This window comes from Ptychodera flava, chromosome 7, assembly GCF_041260155.1.
Source record: "Ptychodera flava strain L36383 chromosome 7, AS_Pfla_20210202, whole genome shotgun sequence".
NCBI lineage: Eukaryota > Metazoa > Hemichordata > Enteropneusta > Ptychoderidae > Ptychodera > Ptychodera flava.
The window spans coordinates 33871645-33886694 of NC_091934.1; the positions used below are offsets into that span (position 1 = coordinate 33871645).

Genomic DNA, 15050 nt, shown 5'->3' on the forward strand with positions numbered 1-15050 from the left:
CGCCCACATACAATTATTTGATGAGCAGTGTAAATGGTGCATGTACACATTTGAATCTTTGCAAATACAACATGGAGCTACCCACTGAAAAGACAGGAAAGGGATTCGTTCCGATTTGACGAAAAATCCTACGTGTTTTACATAATATGGTGAGATTTAGAAAATGGCGTGAAATTCAAAATGAACAATAATCTGTCCAATTTCCTGTCTAATCTGCCAAAAGTGAAAGTTGATGAGGCATAGTTAATGACTATATCGTTAAATTTATAGATAACAATGAATTTCTAAGAAAGTTGAAAGGTATCTTGAGGTTGGACATTTTCGGAGAGTTGCAGCTCATGGGCCTTTAACATATTTATAGTAACGTAAATTTGACTTTCTTTGTTACTAATGTTGGAATACACTTATCTTTCAATGAAATGAAACTTTACATCGTTTCTGATTTATAGTAGAATGCGCCTCGGGGACAGATATTCGGACTCTCAAACTTTTAAAATTCTTTTCTGATCTACCACATGTGGGGGTTCATTTTAAAGCTCTCGGTGTAATAAAACTTTTCACCGGCTTAGTTTCTTGAAATTGAATTTTCTCAATCTAGTTAACACAGGGGTGGTAGCCATTTTACATTCCAGGTATCGGTAAACCTGGGGTTATTTTTTTCTTAAGTATACACTAAAATTTGCACGGTGATCGTCCCCCTCCGATTTTTAGTTTTGATTTTGAAAGAGAATGATAGAAAGATTTCTTTAGGGAAGTTGAGAAAAATTTTTAGTCTTTCACTGTCGAGGCGCGAACTCCTCAAACGGTAGACTTTCATTCACTTTTTGCAGAATGTCACTCAATCTTCAAGACAACATATATTGAACTGAAAGATGACAATAAAATATTTTTCTTTCTTAAATATCAAGCAGGATGCCTTGGAATATAAATCGTTAATTTACTGACGACGGCAGCTCTTATACAACATAAGTATGCAGTGTACTTCAAAGGTAAACGGTGAAATGTATAGAACTGATAGGTATATGGATATTGTTAGAGAAATGTTCCTATGTGTTCATCGCAATTTAAAAAATGTCATTTATATGAGAAATCTAGTCCATTGTGCATCACATGTGTCACTGTGCGATAAAAAAGTTATGTCGACTATTATAAATATATTTGTCAATCCACATGTTTTTGTCATAACCATCTTAGGTAGTAAGCGCCTCCTCTCAAACTAAAAGACTTAACTTTGGCTGATAACATACCCCAATTAAACTTTCAACCTTAGCCTTGCCAATAAAGAATAAAAATCAGGGGGTCATCTTCCAAATTTTGGAACTTTGATTTTGAAACGGATTGTCTAACATTTATTAGAATAGATATTTGAAATTCAAACTGGCCGCTAAATACATTTTCTATTGTCAAAAAAATTCAATGAACGGTGAAAATGTTTCTTACTCCAAGAGCTTTAGAGTGAGCCCTCACCACGAGCGATAGACCAGAAAAGTATTGCGGAAAACATTCAGAGTCTAAATGTCTGTCCCCGAGGGGGATTCTAGCTTACATGGAAGAAAATCATCTATTTCTCATCAGTTGTGAATCTTTCCATACATTGAGAGAAGCAGTGCTGTAATTATTTTACAATTTCCTCGCCGACAGTTGGCAACGGGCACGGGCTAGCAGTTTCTCTAAAAGGTTACCCTAATCATGACAGCCGTCCAATAATTCATCTTGCTCTCTTTCTTTCGATGTACTGGTATTTCCCGAAGCGCCCCAATTCACATGAGCACTAGCACAGTCTTATAAACTTTTTTACACAATTTAACGTTGTGTGATCGATATTATAAGCATCCAATTGACATTTATTTCCTTTGGAATTTGTGATTATACGTGGCAATCGATAGGCTAGGGACATATTGATGGCAGATTGTCAACGTAAGAGTAAAGTCTACACATCGAAAAATTGGAAAGAATCCAACTTTAATGTCAATCAAAAGCGGCTACGTTTGAACATTATAAGGGAAAATTGAGATTAGAAATTTCGATCGACCATGCTCGTATAACTAGCAGTTCATCTAAAGTCTGAACACCTGTTTCCAAACTGTATGCTTAAATTTATCTTCACTTTCTGAAAAACGACGATCATACCAAGGAATCCAGTAAAGCGCATTTCGCATAGCATATAAATGTGAAATTTTTCTCCTGGTTATAGTTCGTTGAGTGTGCGCACTTTTCTAAGTTACATTCAAATTTTTATTTTATTTTAATCACTCGTGAATAATGTCATTTCTACTGTTTGAAGGTATTGTTAAAAGTTCGAATTTAGTACCGATATTGAAATACAGTTAGCAAATTCAGTATTCTTGTCACGTGGCACAAAAATTCTATATTAGAGGTATGAAGGTTAATACATGTATCTAATGTTTTGACATAAGTTTTGACATGCTTCATAACGAAAGATAAAAATCCAAAAACTATAGGTCATGAACTTAAAGGGACTCGACATAAGCTGTAACTTGTGGCAAGTTTTTCAGTATTCTGCTTCTGTATATCAACTACCGCGTCTGACCCTAATCTGTTTGTCATGCTGAAATTTCGAGTATTCTTTTTGTCAACACAGCTTGCATTGTGTAGTGATCATTGTTTATTGTTTACAAATGAATTCTAGTCCGGACTTGAATACAATTTTCAACAATAACAATGTAGATTATATTCGTATAGGTTGTGTTGATATGTTAAATACTTAGTATCAAATTAAGGTTTAGGGATTCAATGCAGAAAGCGTAGGGAAACCACAAAACAAATGTTCTGAAAAAATAGCCAAAAGATACAGCTTATGGAGCTTTAAAAAGTCAAATTCAGGTTTTCTTTATATAACCAATCGCCAAAACCATCGGTGTCCTTTAACATGAATATAAAACCGATGAATTTCATAATTTTGAAAGATCCCGTGCTATCACATGTAATAAATTTCTCTTTGTCAACGTCACCTAATCTGAAAACCTTAACCCGTGTTCTATTTCCCTGTAGGCATGTTAACAGTTTATAGTACGGACTGACAGCAAATGGCAACGAAAACCCATAAACACTTGTGCAGTCTACGATGAGAAGAGCTGTACCATCGCTATTGTCAGGGCAATAATGTACGTCGACCACATCTTGGATACCAGCGTCGGGGCTTTGCTGACTGTATGGCAAATAAAAAATAAGATACTGTCAGAGTAGGTATGCTTGTTTTCAATACGCTTAACATGGAAACACTGAACTTTTGCACATAACAAGTTGGGTTTGTCACGTGATGTATGTGCGATGGGCGTCACATAGCTGGCAGGTATAGTTCTGTAGCGTGTGGCGATATAATGAAATGTTATGTAGGTTATGATGAAATGTTATGTAGACCTATATGCTAGCCTTGGAGATGCAGGTGTAAATACAAGTGTTCTGCAGAATGCAACTGTGTGAAGGATAACACCTCCAGAACTTTCGTCGCTTAATCCGGCTCAAGCTTATGAGCCGACTTTATGAATTCAGACATTATATGCTAATTGAAAACAGTGATGCGACGATACAAAGTTGATTGCAAATTAACACCCAAGTCTCAGTGTATCTGTATACACTGTACATGGGGAGTCATCTAGCAGAGGTCTTCATAAACACGCTAGAAGTTTAGTGGTAGACATTTTTATCATATCTGTTGTTTATGATAGTGGTTTATAATGAATTTACGAGAGCTTTCGGAAATGTAGCTTAATGAATACTATCATTTATCAAGATATGTAGATTATTGCCAGAAAGCGATTCCTGAAGTGATAGGAGGAGAACGACCAATTCGACTTGTAACCATGTGTTCAATCATTCTTATGTGACATTATTGAAAATAAACAGGTCAAGAAGCTATAAATGGAACAAGTGATTTGTAATTGAACCGAAAAAGTCTCGAAAATAATTAGCAATGTGAGTGACGACCTTCAGTAAGAATATGCGAGATATCAGGTCAGTTTGATAATTTATAACAATGACAAGATTTTACAAGAATTTTGTCACGATTTGTTTGTTTTGGTTACTGAAACATGACAGAGTAGTTTTTTTCTTACCGTCGTTAAGACGTTTGAAGGTGTCGACCCAACTTGAAGATTTCTTGTAGAAGACAGGTGGATACCCTAAGGGTGCGTCAACTACAACATGTTTGCCGCCATCGATGTCTGTGTTGTTCCATAGGTAAACCCAATCGTCATTGGGCAGGTATAATTCCATGCTGCTCTGGTCCTCATCTAGGACAGGCGCCACCAAGAGGTCACGTCCGTACAGGTATTGGTAATCAGTCTTGTACGCTTCAGGATCGTTGTCATAGTGCAAAAACAGAGGGCGCTGCGCGGGTAGGCTCTGGTTCACATGTTCTTCCACAACGTGTTTGGTGTAATCAACAAGAGTATGGTGTAATTGTGTCAAACGGGCAAACTTTCGAAGCGTACCGTCGCTTGAGTAATATTGCCAGTTCTCCGACGGTCTGTTTCCTTCGTGCGTTCTCATCATCGGAGTGAACACAGCCATCTCTCCAGACCTGAGAAGCAGTTCCTCAGATCTTGCTAGGCCAAAGAGCGCGGTATATCCTCCAACATCGAAGTGGGTTAGACCAGCACCAAGGACAGCCATGGACAGAGCTGCTGGGATTGTAGATGGAAGACCATCGCCTCTACTGAAATCCGTGAACTGATCACCAGCCCACATCATGGTACTGTACTTTTGCGAGCCAGTGTAGCCCGCCCTCATCCAATAAAGGACTTCACCTAACTTGCCACTTTCTTCCACGGCCTCTCGGTTCATCCTTGCCCAGATCGCCGGCCACTGGTTGTGCAGCACCTCGGGGGCTTCCCCGCTGTGAAACACCACATTCTTTGTCGGCAGGTATTCTCCAAAGTCCGCCATCCATCCAGAAAAACCCAGATCGATCATGTTTTTCTTGATGATTTCATTTTTGTACCAATCGTAGGCGGCGGGGTTCGTAAAGTCAATTGTACCGCAGAAAAACTCGCCAAAATCAGCCACGTAGGAATCTCCCTCGGGTGTCTTTACAAAATAACCGTTTTCGTCAGCTATTTTGAATAGGTCCCCTTCTCGGTTCAAGTACGGATTAATGTACGTAAGAACTCCAATCCCTCTTTCTTTCAACTTTTCGAGCTCTTTGTCGAGGTTGGGATACTGTTCTTCGTTCCACTTCCAGTTCCAGAACAGTCGGCGACCGAAAGAGGTGGTAATTCTTCCGACCCAGTCCTGGATCCAGACGGCGCTAACTTCAATACCGTACTCGTCAGCCTGTTCGATGTATCCCAGCATTGCATCCGTGCCTCCCTGGATACCGAGCACGGCTCCCTTGTAGAGCCACTCGGGCATCGCTGGCATGGTGCCAAGAAAACCACCCAGTTTTTGTACCAGTTCCAACATGGTTGGTGCGGTGTCGAGGTACATCTTTCCTGGGTCGTTTGTCCACACTTCGACTTCATGGAAATTCTCGTTGCGGAAATCCAGCACTGAATAAACCGATGTGTCGAAATGACAGTAGAACTTGCGGGAAGATACGAAGGTTGGTTCTGGGAAGTACGTGGTGTGGTAGTCCCCACCACCACCGTCATTCTGATCGGCGTAGAAGGTAACGATGGTGCTCTTGTTTCTACCAACGCCCTGTTCTCGCGTCCAGAGAGGAAAATCGTGTCCCCGTAGATCGAAATACGAAAACTGTTCACCGCCACCATACACGTGTTCGTCTGGTTCGGCAAATAGGCGAATCCAGTATCGATTAGCATCTTCAGCTATGTCAGTAAATTCGATAACGTTGTCATGGTCGCCGTCGCTGCCCAGCTGCACTGTAGTCTGAAAATTAAAAAGACCCGATAATATTCAATGAAGGAAGAATGTGATGTTTCTGTTTCATGTTTCTCTTGTACAAAAATTCACCGAGTGACCAGCGATTTTTATCCTTGATTTCCGAAGAGAATGTTTGAAAGTTGCTTTGAGGTAAGTCTGAGCACTGAAAGGTTGAGTCGTTCATTTTCGTGACGCCTTTACTACCTTAAAGGGAAACCGTCGTTGGAGCTGCGCATGCGCGCATGCGCACGAATATATTGTTTACAAACAATGTACAATGTGTTTCGTGCACGATATCAAGATGCGCCTCATCATCATAGCTGAAACATTTAAATTATACGATTTAGATTGTGATCGGCATGTATTAACTTTCATCAATCGCCATCGTACCTTGTATACAGTGTTTTCATTGGTCGTATGGGTCCCATACGACTTTCGAGCGAAGTTCCGACGACTGTATCCCTTTAAGATAGCTTTTTCTGCTTTCATTAGTAGCGACGATTAACGCATGCACATTAGGATTCGTGATGAAAAGTGTCCCTCACTTCATTTCAGCTCAATATTAAAGTGAAATCTGACCCCATGACTGTAATGCTAATTTTCATGAACTGTGTCTCCTTCAAATCCAACTACATCGCCTCTGCGGAATTTCTCCCAGGAAAACAAACGTTAACTTGCAACTGCACTTCTTTTGTTGTTTCCCCGGATGAGATTTGATTCAGTCTTCGGATGTGTGTGTGTGTGTGTGTGTGTGTGTGTGTGTGTGTGTGAGAGAGAGAGAGAGAGAGAGAGAGAGAGAGAGAGAGAGAGAGAGAGAGAGAGAGAGAGAGAGCTAGCTCAACGCAGTTTTGTCTGCGCTCAGAGTGAACGGTGTGATTAATTAAATACCGCGTTCATGAAACTCTACTAGAACAAGTTGATTTCGTGAGATTACAAACCAAGCTTCTTAACGTGTCAATGTATAGTTCATTGGTATTTTTGAAACGGTCTGAATGTCTACGGACGAAGTGAGAGCCATAAGAAACTGCCGTTTCGCTATCATTTGCAATTTGCCCCTTCCATGCAATAATTTTGGCACCTTATCTCGCCAAATGATACCAGAAAAATGCCCACCCGTCCTCAGAAATCGACTGTTAACACTATACCTACAGCTTTTGCCTTCCCCGCCGGGATTGGTTTAGAACAAACATGTCCGATACGTGTAGCAAGTCAGTCAGAGGTAGTCAAAATGTCAGAATATCGTCTGAGTGTGAAAAGATATTAATTCATTGACAAAGGATACTCTCAGCTAATAGTCTAGGGCCTCTGATACGCTATGTTAAAGCTTCCACCGAACCGAGGAGAGGGCCGAGACTAAGGCCATTTAAAGAAAATTCTGTGTTTGCCGTTCTCGATTTTTGAAAAACCTACCAGCCAGCCCGGGAAAAAACAAATACAGACAAAAAGTGTATTAACATATAAGCTCAATTTTATTTGGTTTCGATTGGAAAAAATAATAATTTTATTTGTTATAATGTAATTGTTAACATCGTGTTTTTTTTTCTTAATTTTCTCCGAAAACCTAGTACCAGCACGCAGACGGCAAACAAAGAATTTCTTTAAAGCGCCCAATTATCATCTAAATCCCTTATCTTTACGTCGTCAATGATTCATTAAACGAAAGAAAGTCACGTTTATAAAATATGGACCAACATGCAAAATATTTTTGCAAGAATAAAAGTAAGACATTGGCCTCACCGAGTATTCGCCATTTCTAGAGAAGGTTACGGAATAGTCAGGTGATGAACCAGAGACGGTGAAATTGTGGAGTGCAACTCTTTCCTCCAGATATTCGGAAATTACGAAATTGCCGAGATATTCTTCGATGTCGGCGACCCCAACGCCAGCGAATAGAAATGGCGAGTCAATTGAGTGCTCTATCATCACTGTACTACCTATGGATACAGTTAGTGTCGTTTCATCGAAGACAACGTTGAAGGCGCTGTTGACGACGAGAGGCTCACAGCAGATTGTCAGGACCAGCAGCATCCACGCACCACGACATAGCCTCTCCATTTCAGTGAACTCTTGTAATATGATACCAACCTGCGGAGACCAGAAAAATGCCGTTGAATTGTTTAGTGTCTGCATGGTGCAGGTTTTACAGTGTAGAGGAATATGCTCGGCACAGCGTAGAAAGCACAGGCGGCCCAGACGCATTGAGTTTTTTCACTACTGTTTTCACTAGTATTTCCTCTCCTTTTTTATGCTCTGACTGATCGGAGTAAATAAAAATGAATGATTCTATAACCTAACCTAGCCTCTTGATTCTTTATTTATCTTACACCCAATTATAAGGACGTTTATCTCTCATATTCACGTCTTGTAATTAATTAGTCAACACAACTAATTGTGCTAATTAGTTCCAGGGACCAGCTCTGGAACTGTTAGTTTTTGCTCACTTTCCTTCTTTCTTTCTTTCTTCCTTTCTCTATTTCCGGTATTACTATCATAAAACGTGCTATACACAAATTTTATCTTCATTACCCAGAATGCATTGCGACACGCTTATGACGTCATCGCTCAGCTCGGACGGGTTTTACGGGCATTTCTTGTGTGTTTATTTATTTATTTTTAATTTTGCATTGCTCAACTATCATATTGTGTTCAGCTATTAATAATTCTAGCTTTCTTACGCTTTGTTTTTTGTTGCTTTTTGATATTATTTTTCTCTAAATACTCGCCGTACGTGGCGCTATACTATTTTGCCAGAATGTTAATGAGATAACAATGGCGGTGGTAGGATCGATTCGCTCGCATAGAGAGAGAAAAGTAGGCTTTCCGTAAGTTTACAAGCGTGGCTGGGCACATCGTGTACCAAGGCGAGGTGGGTGTGCTTGAAGACGAAGATCAATGCAAAATTTGGATTCAAAATCGGCTGTTTTGGCAGATAAACTGCCCGCCGTATTTCTGAGGAGCCAACAGTGGTTTTTCCTATATCATCAGTCTGCGAGGCCATTTAACGCCGGTAACACAGCCCTGCCATGCAGGGCTAGGCATTCATAGTGAACTGTCTGTCACCGCACCGGCATGCGTTGGCTGCAAATAAAAGCAACTCAACTTTCCAAGATCAAACGGTCAGTATCTTGTGAAAACAGCGATATAGCAATGAAAATTGTTTTAGTCTGTGCTTTTAATCAAATGAAAATGCATGTGGCCTCGGTTTTCAATTTCAACGGCCTACGTCCGATGTTTCCTCTCGTCTGATCATCGTCGTAAACGGCGCGCCCCTTTACGGCAACAACTCAGCGCTACCCGTCAAGCGATTGATTTTTGCGTAGGTCAGCGGAGCGAAAATTATTGCTCTGGCTCGCGAGAATGTCGTCTGATATACATTTCCGTGCGTTGTCGCCCCAGTATGTATCTGTTGTGTTTTTACCGTACATGTAGGCGTTTGTAATCGTGTACTGTAATTCCCCGAACTGCCTTGCTTTAAGTTGTATTATGGTGTTTACTGCTATCAGCCCTTACCTATGCTTGAATATTAAAATGCAAAGCACTGCACCTATTCTTTGTCACACATTTTCTTGTTTCTTCTGCTGCTCTGGTCTCTGGAACTTCGCTTTTGCTTGCAAATGCTATCTAGTTATTTACTCCGATCAGTAAGAGCATGAAGAAAAGGAGAGGAACTGATAGAGAAAACAGTAGTGTTAAATGCGTCTGGGCCGCCTATGTAGATAGTCGATAGCGCAATGCATGCATGGCTTTCCACCCAAATAGACAGCCGACTCCGGATGATTAAGGATTAGATAACCCGCCACGAGCACTGAGCTGCCCTTCACCGACTAACGCGCCGTTAACGACAAGGGACGAGTTTTCGGAAAGCGACATGTGTGCTTGGCATGAGTTGACAAATTGATAGTACAGTCAATATGAAAAAAACAATTCTATATACTCAGTGGCCCTTTCAAAGCTGCCCCTTTTTAACCAGCACGCTGCAGGTGCACTTTAATAAATAAACTTTGTGATGAACAAATTCGCTAACAAGAGAGTTTTGTCTGAAATCAACCATACAAAGTGGAATTTTATTGGGAGAGTCATGATGACCTGACCTTCCCATTTCGTACTGTCCTATGTCTGGTTACGGATAAAATAAATATTGTCACAGTCAGCATACTCGCCATACTGTACAGCTGCGAGTCGATGAATATCCACAGCTGTTATCAACGATAAGAGTATTTTTACGACTGTGTCCTCGACCTTTCATCGAAATTTTCGAACTACTGGCATCTCTTCAAAATAGTTGGTATATTTGAATACAATATAAGTAGTACCCCAAGTGGAATATTGTAAAAAAAGTAGTATAATTGTATTCATAGTCCCAGGCACCCACTGGGTAATGCCAGTCCGATAATTTTTTCCTTCACCTAATGGGGTCACATTAACCCTTTGAGTGCTGTAATTTTTCCCACCAAAATTTTACTGCAACATTTTAACAATTTTTACGAATTTTTCTGTAATCTATCTATTATTTTGGGTCAAACGGATATCACATTTCATTGTCTGCAGGTATTCATCAAAATTTTGGCAAAAATCTGAAAAAAATTGACTGGGGTACATCTTATATAGGTGACAAAAGTTGACTTTGGCGCTCAAAGGGTAAAGGTAAAATACACCTTGGAGACAGATATTCAGACTCTCAAATTGTAACAGTATTTTACTAGTCCACCGCTTTTTTTGGAGGTGGGTGGGGGGGGGGCTCATTTTGAAGTTCACGGAGTAAATAAAGATTTTACCGTCTGCAATTTTTGTGAAAATAGTTCCCGAGCGTAGGGGAGGCGGATAGCCCTGCGTACCGTGCTGTGTGTTTCGGGCGTTACACGGCCCCCACCGTGTAACGCCCGAAACACACAGCACGGTACGCAGGGCTAGGGAGGCGGATATCTTGAATTACAAAAGATGTCGTTATACATTGGATTTTTTTTCTGTCGTACTGAATCTTGCGGGATGATCTCAGAATTTTACTCTTAAATTTGAAAGGGAATGGTTTAAACTTTCCCCGAGGAAAGCTAACGCTCAAGAAAAAGCGCCTCTCAGTTATGAGGCTTCTGCTATCTGAAAGAAATGGCGCTGCCACGCAACGCCATCTTGCGTTTTGTTGGACTCTATCGTTACGGCTGTTTTGAAATTCTCAAAGCATGTTTTCCCTAAATATAACTGAAAAATTGTTCCGAAAGATAAGTATTATTTTTTTCTCATTTTTTTTCGAAAGTTTAGAGAATTTGGCATTTGCATAGATGTAACAAATACTGCTAAAGTAACACTTTCAGTCTCTGCCCCTGGCCAGCGAATGGCCGGGAGTTGGAGTTGGCGATACTGTTACCTTTCTTACCTTTGTTTAATTTGTCTACGGGGTCAATATAAAATCTCGAGTGCCCCAATAAGTAAATTTATAGCGTTGCACGATTTTTGCTCTTCAATTTTATCGTACAACGGTGTCGTTAGCGTCTAGTGATTTCATAGGATAGTGTGGGGATAATGTATTCTAACCAGAAAAAAGTCATACATTTACCGATATTAGGTAAATGAAAAATTGAGTCATATGTCTCTTCCCGGGATGCATTGCGCAACTGTCCATATCGCTTCCCCGGATCTGTAATCAGCGTCTTTACAACCCAAGTCAGTTTTTTTTACAAGTAAACGGCAATCTATACGATTGCAAGAAATTGTAAATCCAGTTGACCTGGTTAATCTAATTGTAAATTTGCACTGCTCTTGTACAGCTATCGTGATTTGTTGAGTGCCGTTCATCATAAAACTTCTTCACACGTAGCTTGCATATCTGGAAACAGATAAGGTGCACATAAACGCCCACGAATGAATGCATTTGGAATGCTGGTTGCAAAGCTATACACTTTAAAATGTACTTTTTCACCTGTTGACTAAATTAACAGCTGGTTGGTTCAAATAAAATGCAATTGATGACGTCGTTAAATCTTATAACAGTAACTGGAGAGAGAGAGAGAGAGAGAGAGAGAGAGAGAGAGAGAGAGAGAGAGAGAGAGAGAGAGAGAGAGAGAGAGAGAGAGAGAGAGAGAGAGAGAGAGACTTCGTGCCCCTGGCCTGTTGTAAGAGGAACTTTGTAAGAATTTCAAAATAGCGGTCACCAACGTCCCTTTACTTCATTTGCTTAGTCCAGCTTGATTTTGATAGGACGATTTTGTTCGAAGAGGCTTGATATGGTCATACGGCGTCCTAAATACGCTACCCGGTCAGTTTGCCTAACATATGACTGACATGAGCGGATGATTTTTCCTTTGATTTGTAAGTTTGTACTTCATGACAGGTGTGACCATATGTAAAACGATACACTTATCCTGTATCCAACCAGTCAAAATTAGAACTATGTAAAGACGGGTGCATATATGTGTAACATGTAAATATGCTTTTTTAAAGTGGGTCGAATAATAACTGTTCGTAACAGCCCTTTCGCTTCAATTTGAAAATTCCTCCTCCCGTCCGTATCCATTCCCTGCTCCCGCTAAGAAATTTCAACGTTTCTCCTGTCCCCATCAAAACACTCCCCGCTTCAAACGTTTTCCCTACCAAATTTCCACGTACTTTTCTCTTGCCCAGCAGCAAACTTCCACAGCTGGCTGACCGCCTAGGCCTTTATTAAGTTTCCGCTATGAAATTTTTCCCGCTCTCACGCTTTATCGCCTGCTGATATGGATAATATTGCCCGCCCGTGCCCTTCATCCGAGGGAACCCTGCCAAGAAATCGTTTATGAACAGTGTATTGCTCGATCAGTTTCGTTGGATGCCCCTGAAGCATTTTGTTTTGCTTGTTTCTTTGGGGTTTTTTATATAGTTTCTTCATTTACTGCTGTTACATAAAAGGGCAAAGCCTCCAGACAATAAACCGAATCGCTGATACTTAATAAACACCTGTCAAACCCTCGACATGAACGTTGATTGATTATCTTGATACCACTTTTAAGGACTTTAAGGCCACACTAGCTGCGAATGGGTTACAAGCCGATCTCAAAATATCCTCAATCTTCCAAGAGTTTTCTTTGAATAAGACCCATTAATGAATGTAAAAGTGCATAACACTGTCATAAGTGTCGAAAAAGGCATTTAATTCAAAAGTTTTAACATCGTTTCAGAATTCCCGCCATTTTCACAAACTAATAATGTGACAGAGAAAATAAAGATTACAACAACAAAATATTGGCTATCATGTGCTGTGCATACAAGTAACTGATATCATGCATGTTTCTTTTATGATAACGATGTGTGTGCAGGAATTACTGCATTGTTTTATACTTTTCTGAGGCGCGCCATTTTATGAGTGCGGCACCCGCTTATCTGTTAAAACGTGTAGGCATGGTACAAATCAGCCAGCAGTGATACTTCTATACACGTCCTTCAGTTAGTACATTTACACGAGCCAACCTTGATTTGAAAATAAAATCATGAAAATGCATAAAATTTGCAGCTGTTGTGGCTTTAAACGTCGGTATCCCTGCAAGAGCCTACACCATTGTTGGTTCCAGATGCAACATTTTGCATCGATTCGCTGGTTTCGGAGGAGATAGAGACGGGCGCTAGGGAACAAATAATGGGGTTCAAATGACAGTTGCCGGGCAAGTGACCATAAAATATGACTGCTGCATATGTGGAAAGGTGTGGCAGTGCGACTCTGCAGTACTGTGTGTGGCGTGTCTACTTTACTTTTTTGTACCTGGCGCAATTATATATGTAGTACGGGAATGGACCATCTAAATATTATAATTAGAAATTTCTTGTTGTAAATCATATAAAAAACAATTGTCAATGTGTCACTTTAAGTCATAGTTTTTATAAACAGTAGGTGTTGAAACCACAGGTGTATAAACCACAGGCGACACCATCAAATTTAAAGATTTACAAGTGGCCTATGTTCACATATGGGAGAGGTGGTTGTTACTAAAATTTGACGAAATTACCCGAAAGTGGCCAGAGGTACCACCATCTTGCATGGGCGACCACTGCGACAGTATTGACGGTGGTTCACCGACATATGGAATACGCATCCTTCTGTATTTGCATCTCTCTTGTATAAACCAAGCCATTTAACCAGAAGAACTGGGACAATGTCATTGAAGTGAGATTGAAGTTTGCCAACATATGTCATGTATGAACGGAAAAGGATTTGAGAAAGCATCTTACCTTCAGAGAGTGAGAAATACAGTTTTGAAGAACGTACCTGTGGTAAAGCTTTCTACATCGATCCGCGTGGCCGTGGTTTCACTGCGAGGTTCAGAATTGCTTCTGGTGCACCCACCCGTCTGGCAATATATCAATGTCGGTTGAGTGTTCTGTGCTCGGTTTACAAGTCCTTTTCGAGCATGCCAAGGTGTCTTGAGTTAATGCTTAACTTCAAATTGCATATCTTAATCTCGAATGATAAAATGTGACACCGTTTTTTATGGATGGGGACACTTCAGTCTGATTAGAATGAGATGTTCAGATAGTCCCGTTTCTGCCTCCCTGTCATGCATTCTAATGCTGATACCATACGCCTGAGACAGGTGTCGAACCTGTACTGACGAAACATTGACGACAATATATCTTAATTATGTTCACAGTCGTTCTATGATCTAGGGACGATTAATTCGTGAAATTATGCAGTAAGGAGATGGACAGGAAACAATAAAGACGTATATGTAAAGGAAGAAGCGTATTCGACCAATTGAGTACGCTGCACGAACACTTTAACCCTTGAGTGCCGTAACTTTTCCCACCAAAATTTTAGTGCAAAATTTTACTAATTTCATAATTTTTTCTGTATGGTTTTTAATAATTTTGAACCAAATGGACATCACATTTCATCGGCTACAGTTTTTAATCAAAATTTTTTGGTAAAATCTGAAAAAAAATTGACTCGGGTATATTTTTATGATAGCGACTAAGTTGACTTTGGCGCTCAAAGGGTTTAAGGTTCTAGTACGAGCCTCGAAGTTGAAAGACCCAAACTTTTGCTGTCGTATTGGGAAACTTTCAATCGTTATCTTTCGAACTAATGATAAAAATCAGGGATCACCGTGCAAAATATACTACTGGAGAGACAAATTACCCAGATTTCCTAAAACTTGAAATTCAAATCTGCCGCCAGCCATGTGTTAACTTTGTGGGGCAAGCCGGTGAAATTTTTTATTACTCTATGGGCTTAAAAATAAAGC

At 40.2% G+C, this 15050-nt stretch overlaps 1 protein-coding gene across 2 annotated transcripts; it reads right to left on the minus strand.

The window, feature by feature from the left end:
• Window positions 1-1945: 1945 nt before the first annotated feature.
• LOC139137356 (sulfoquinovosidase-like) lies at window positions 1946-14205 on the minus strand. 2 transcript variants are annotated; one of them, XM_070705405.1, is made up of 4 exons: window positions 14038-14205; window positions 7582-7929; window positions 4077-5850; window positions 1946-3169 (listed from the first exon to the last, which is right to left on the minus strand). In XM_070705405.1, exons 2-4 carry the CDS (start codon window positions 7897-7899, stop codon window positions 3081-3083), a joined length of 2181 nt encoding a protein of 726 aa, XP_070561506.1. In that variant the 5' UTR covers window positions 7900-7929; window positions 14038-14205; the 3' UTR covers window positions 1946-3080. The 2 variants fall into 2 exon arrangements, with proteins under 2 accessions (XP_070561506.1, XP_070561505.1); XM_070705404.1 differs by having other exon boundaries at window positions 14075-14203.
• Window positions 14206-15050: the final 845 nt, after the last annotated feature.

Coding starts and splice junctions, on each gene's coding strand:
- LOC139137356 (XM_070705405.1), bottom strand. CDS start 7,899: ATGGAGAGGCTATGTCGTGGTGCGTGGATGCTGCTGGTCCTGACAATC. Junction 5,851..7,581: donor CTAGAAATGGCGAATACTCG/GTGAGGCCAATG, acceptor TTTAATTTTCAG/ACTACAGTGCAGCTGGGCAG. Junction 3,170..4,076: donor CTTCAAACGTCTTAACGACG/GTAAGAAAAAAA, acceptor TTTGCCATACAG/TCAGCAAAGCCCCGACGCTG.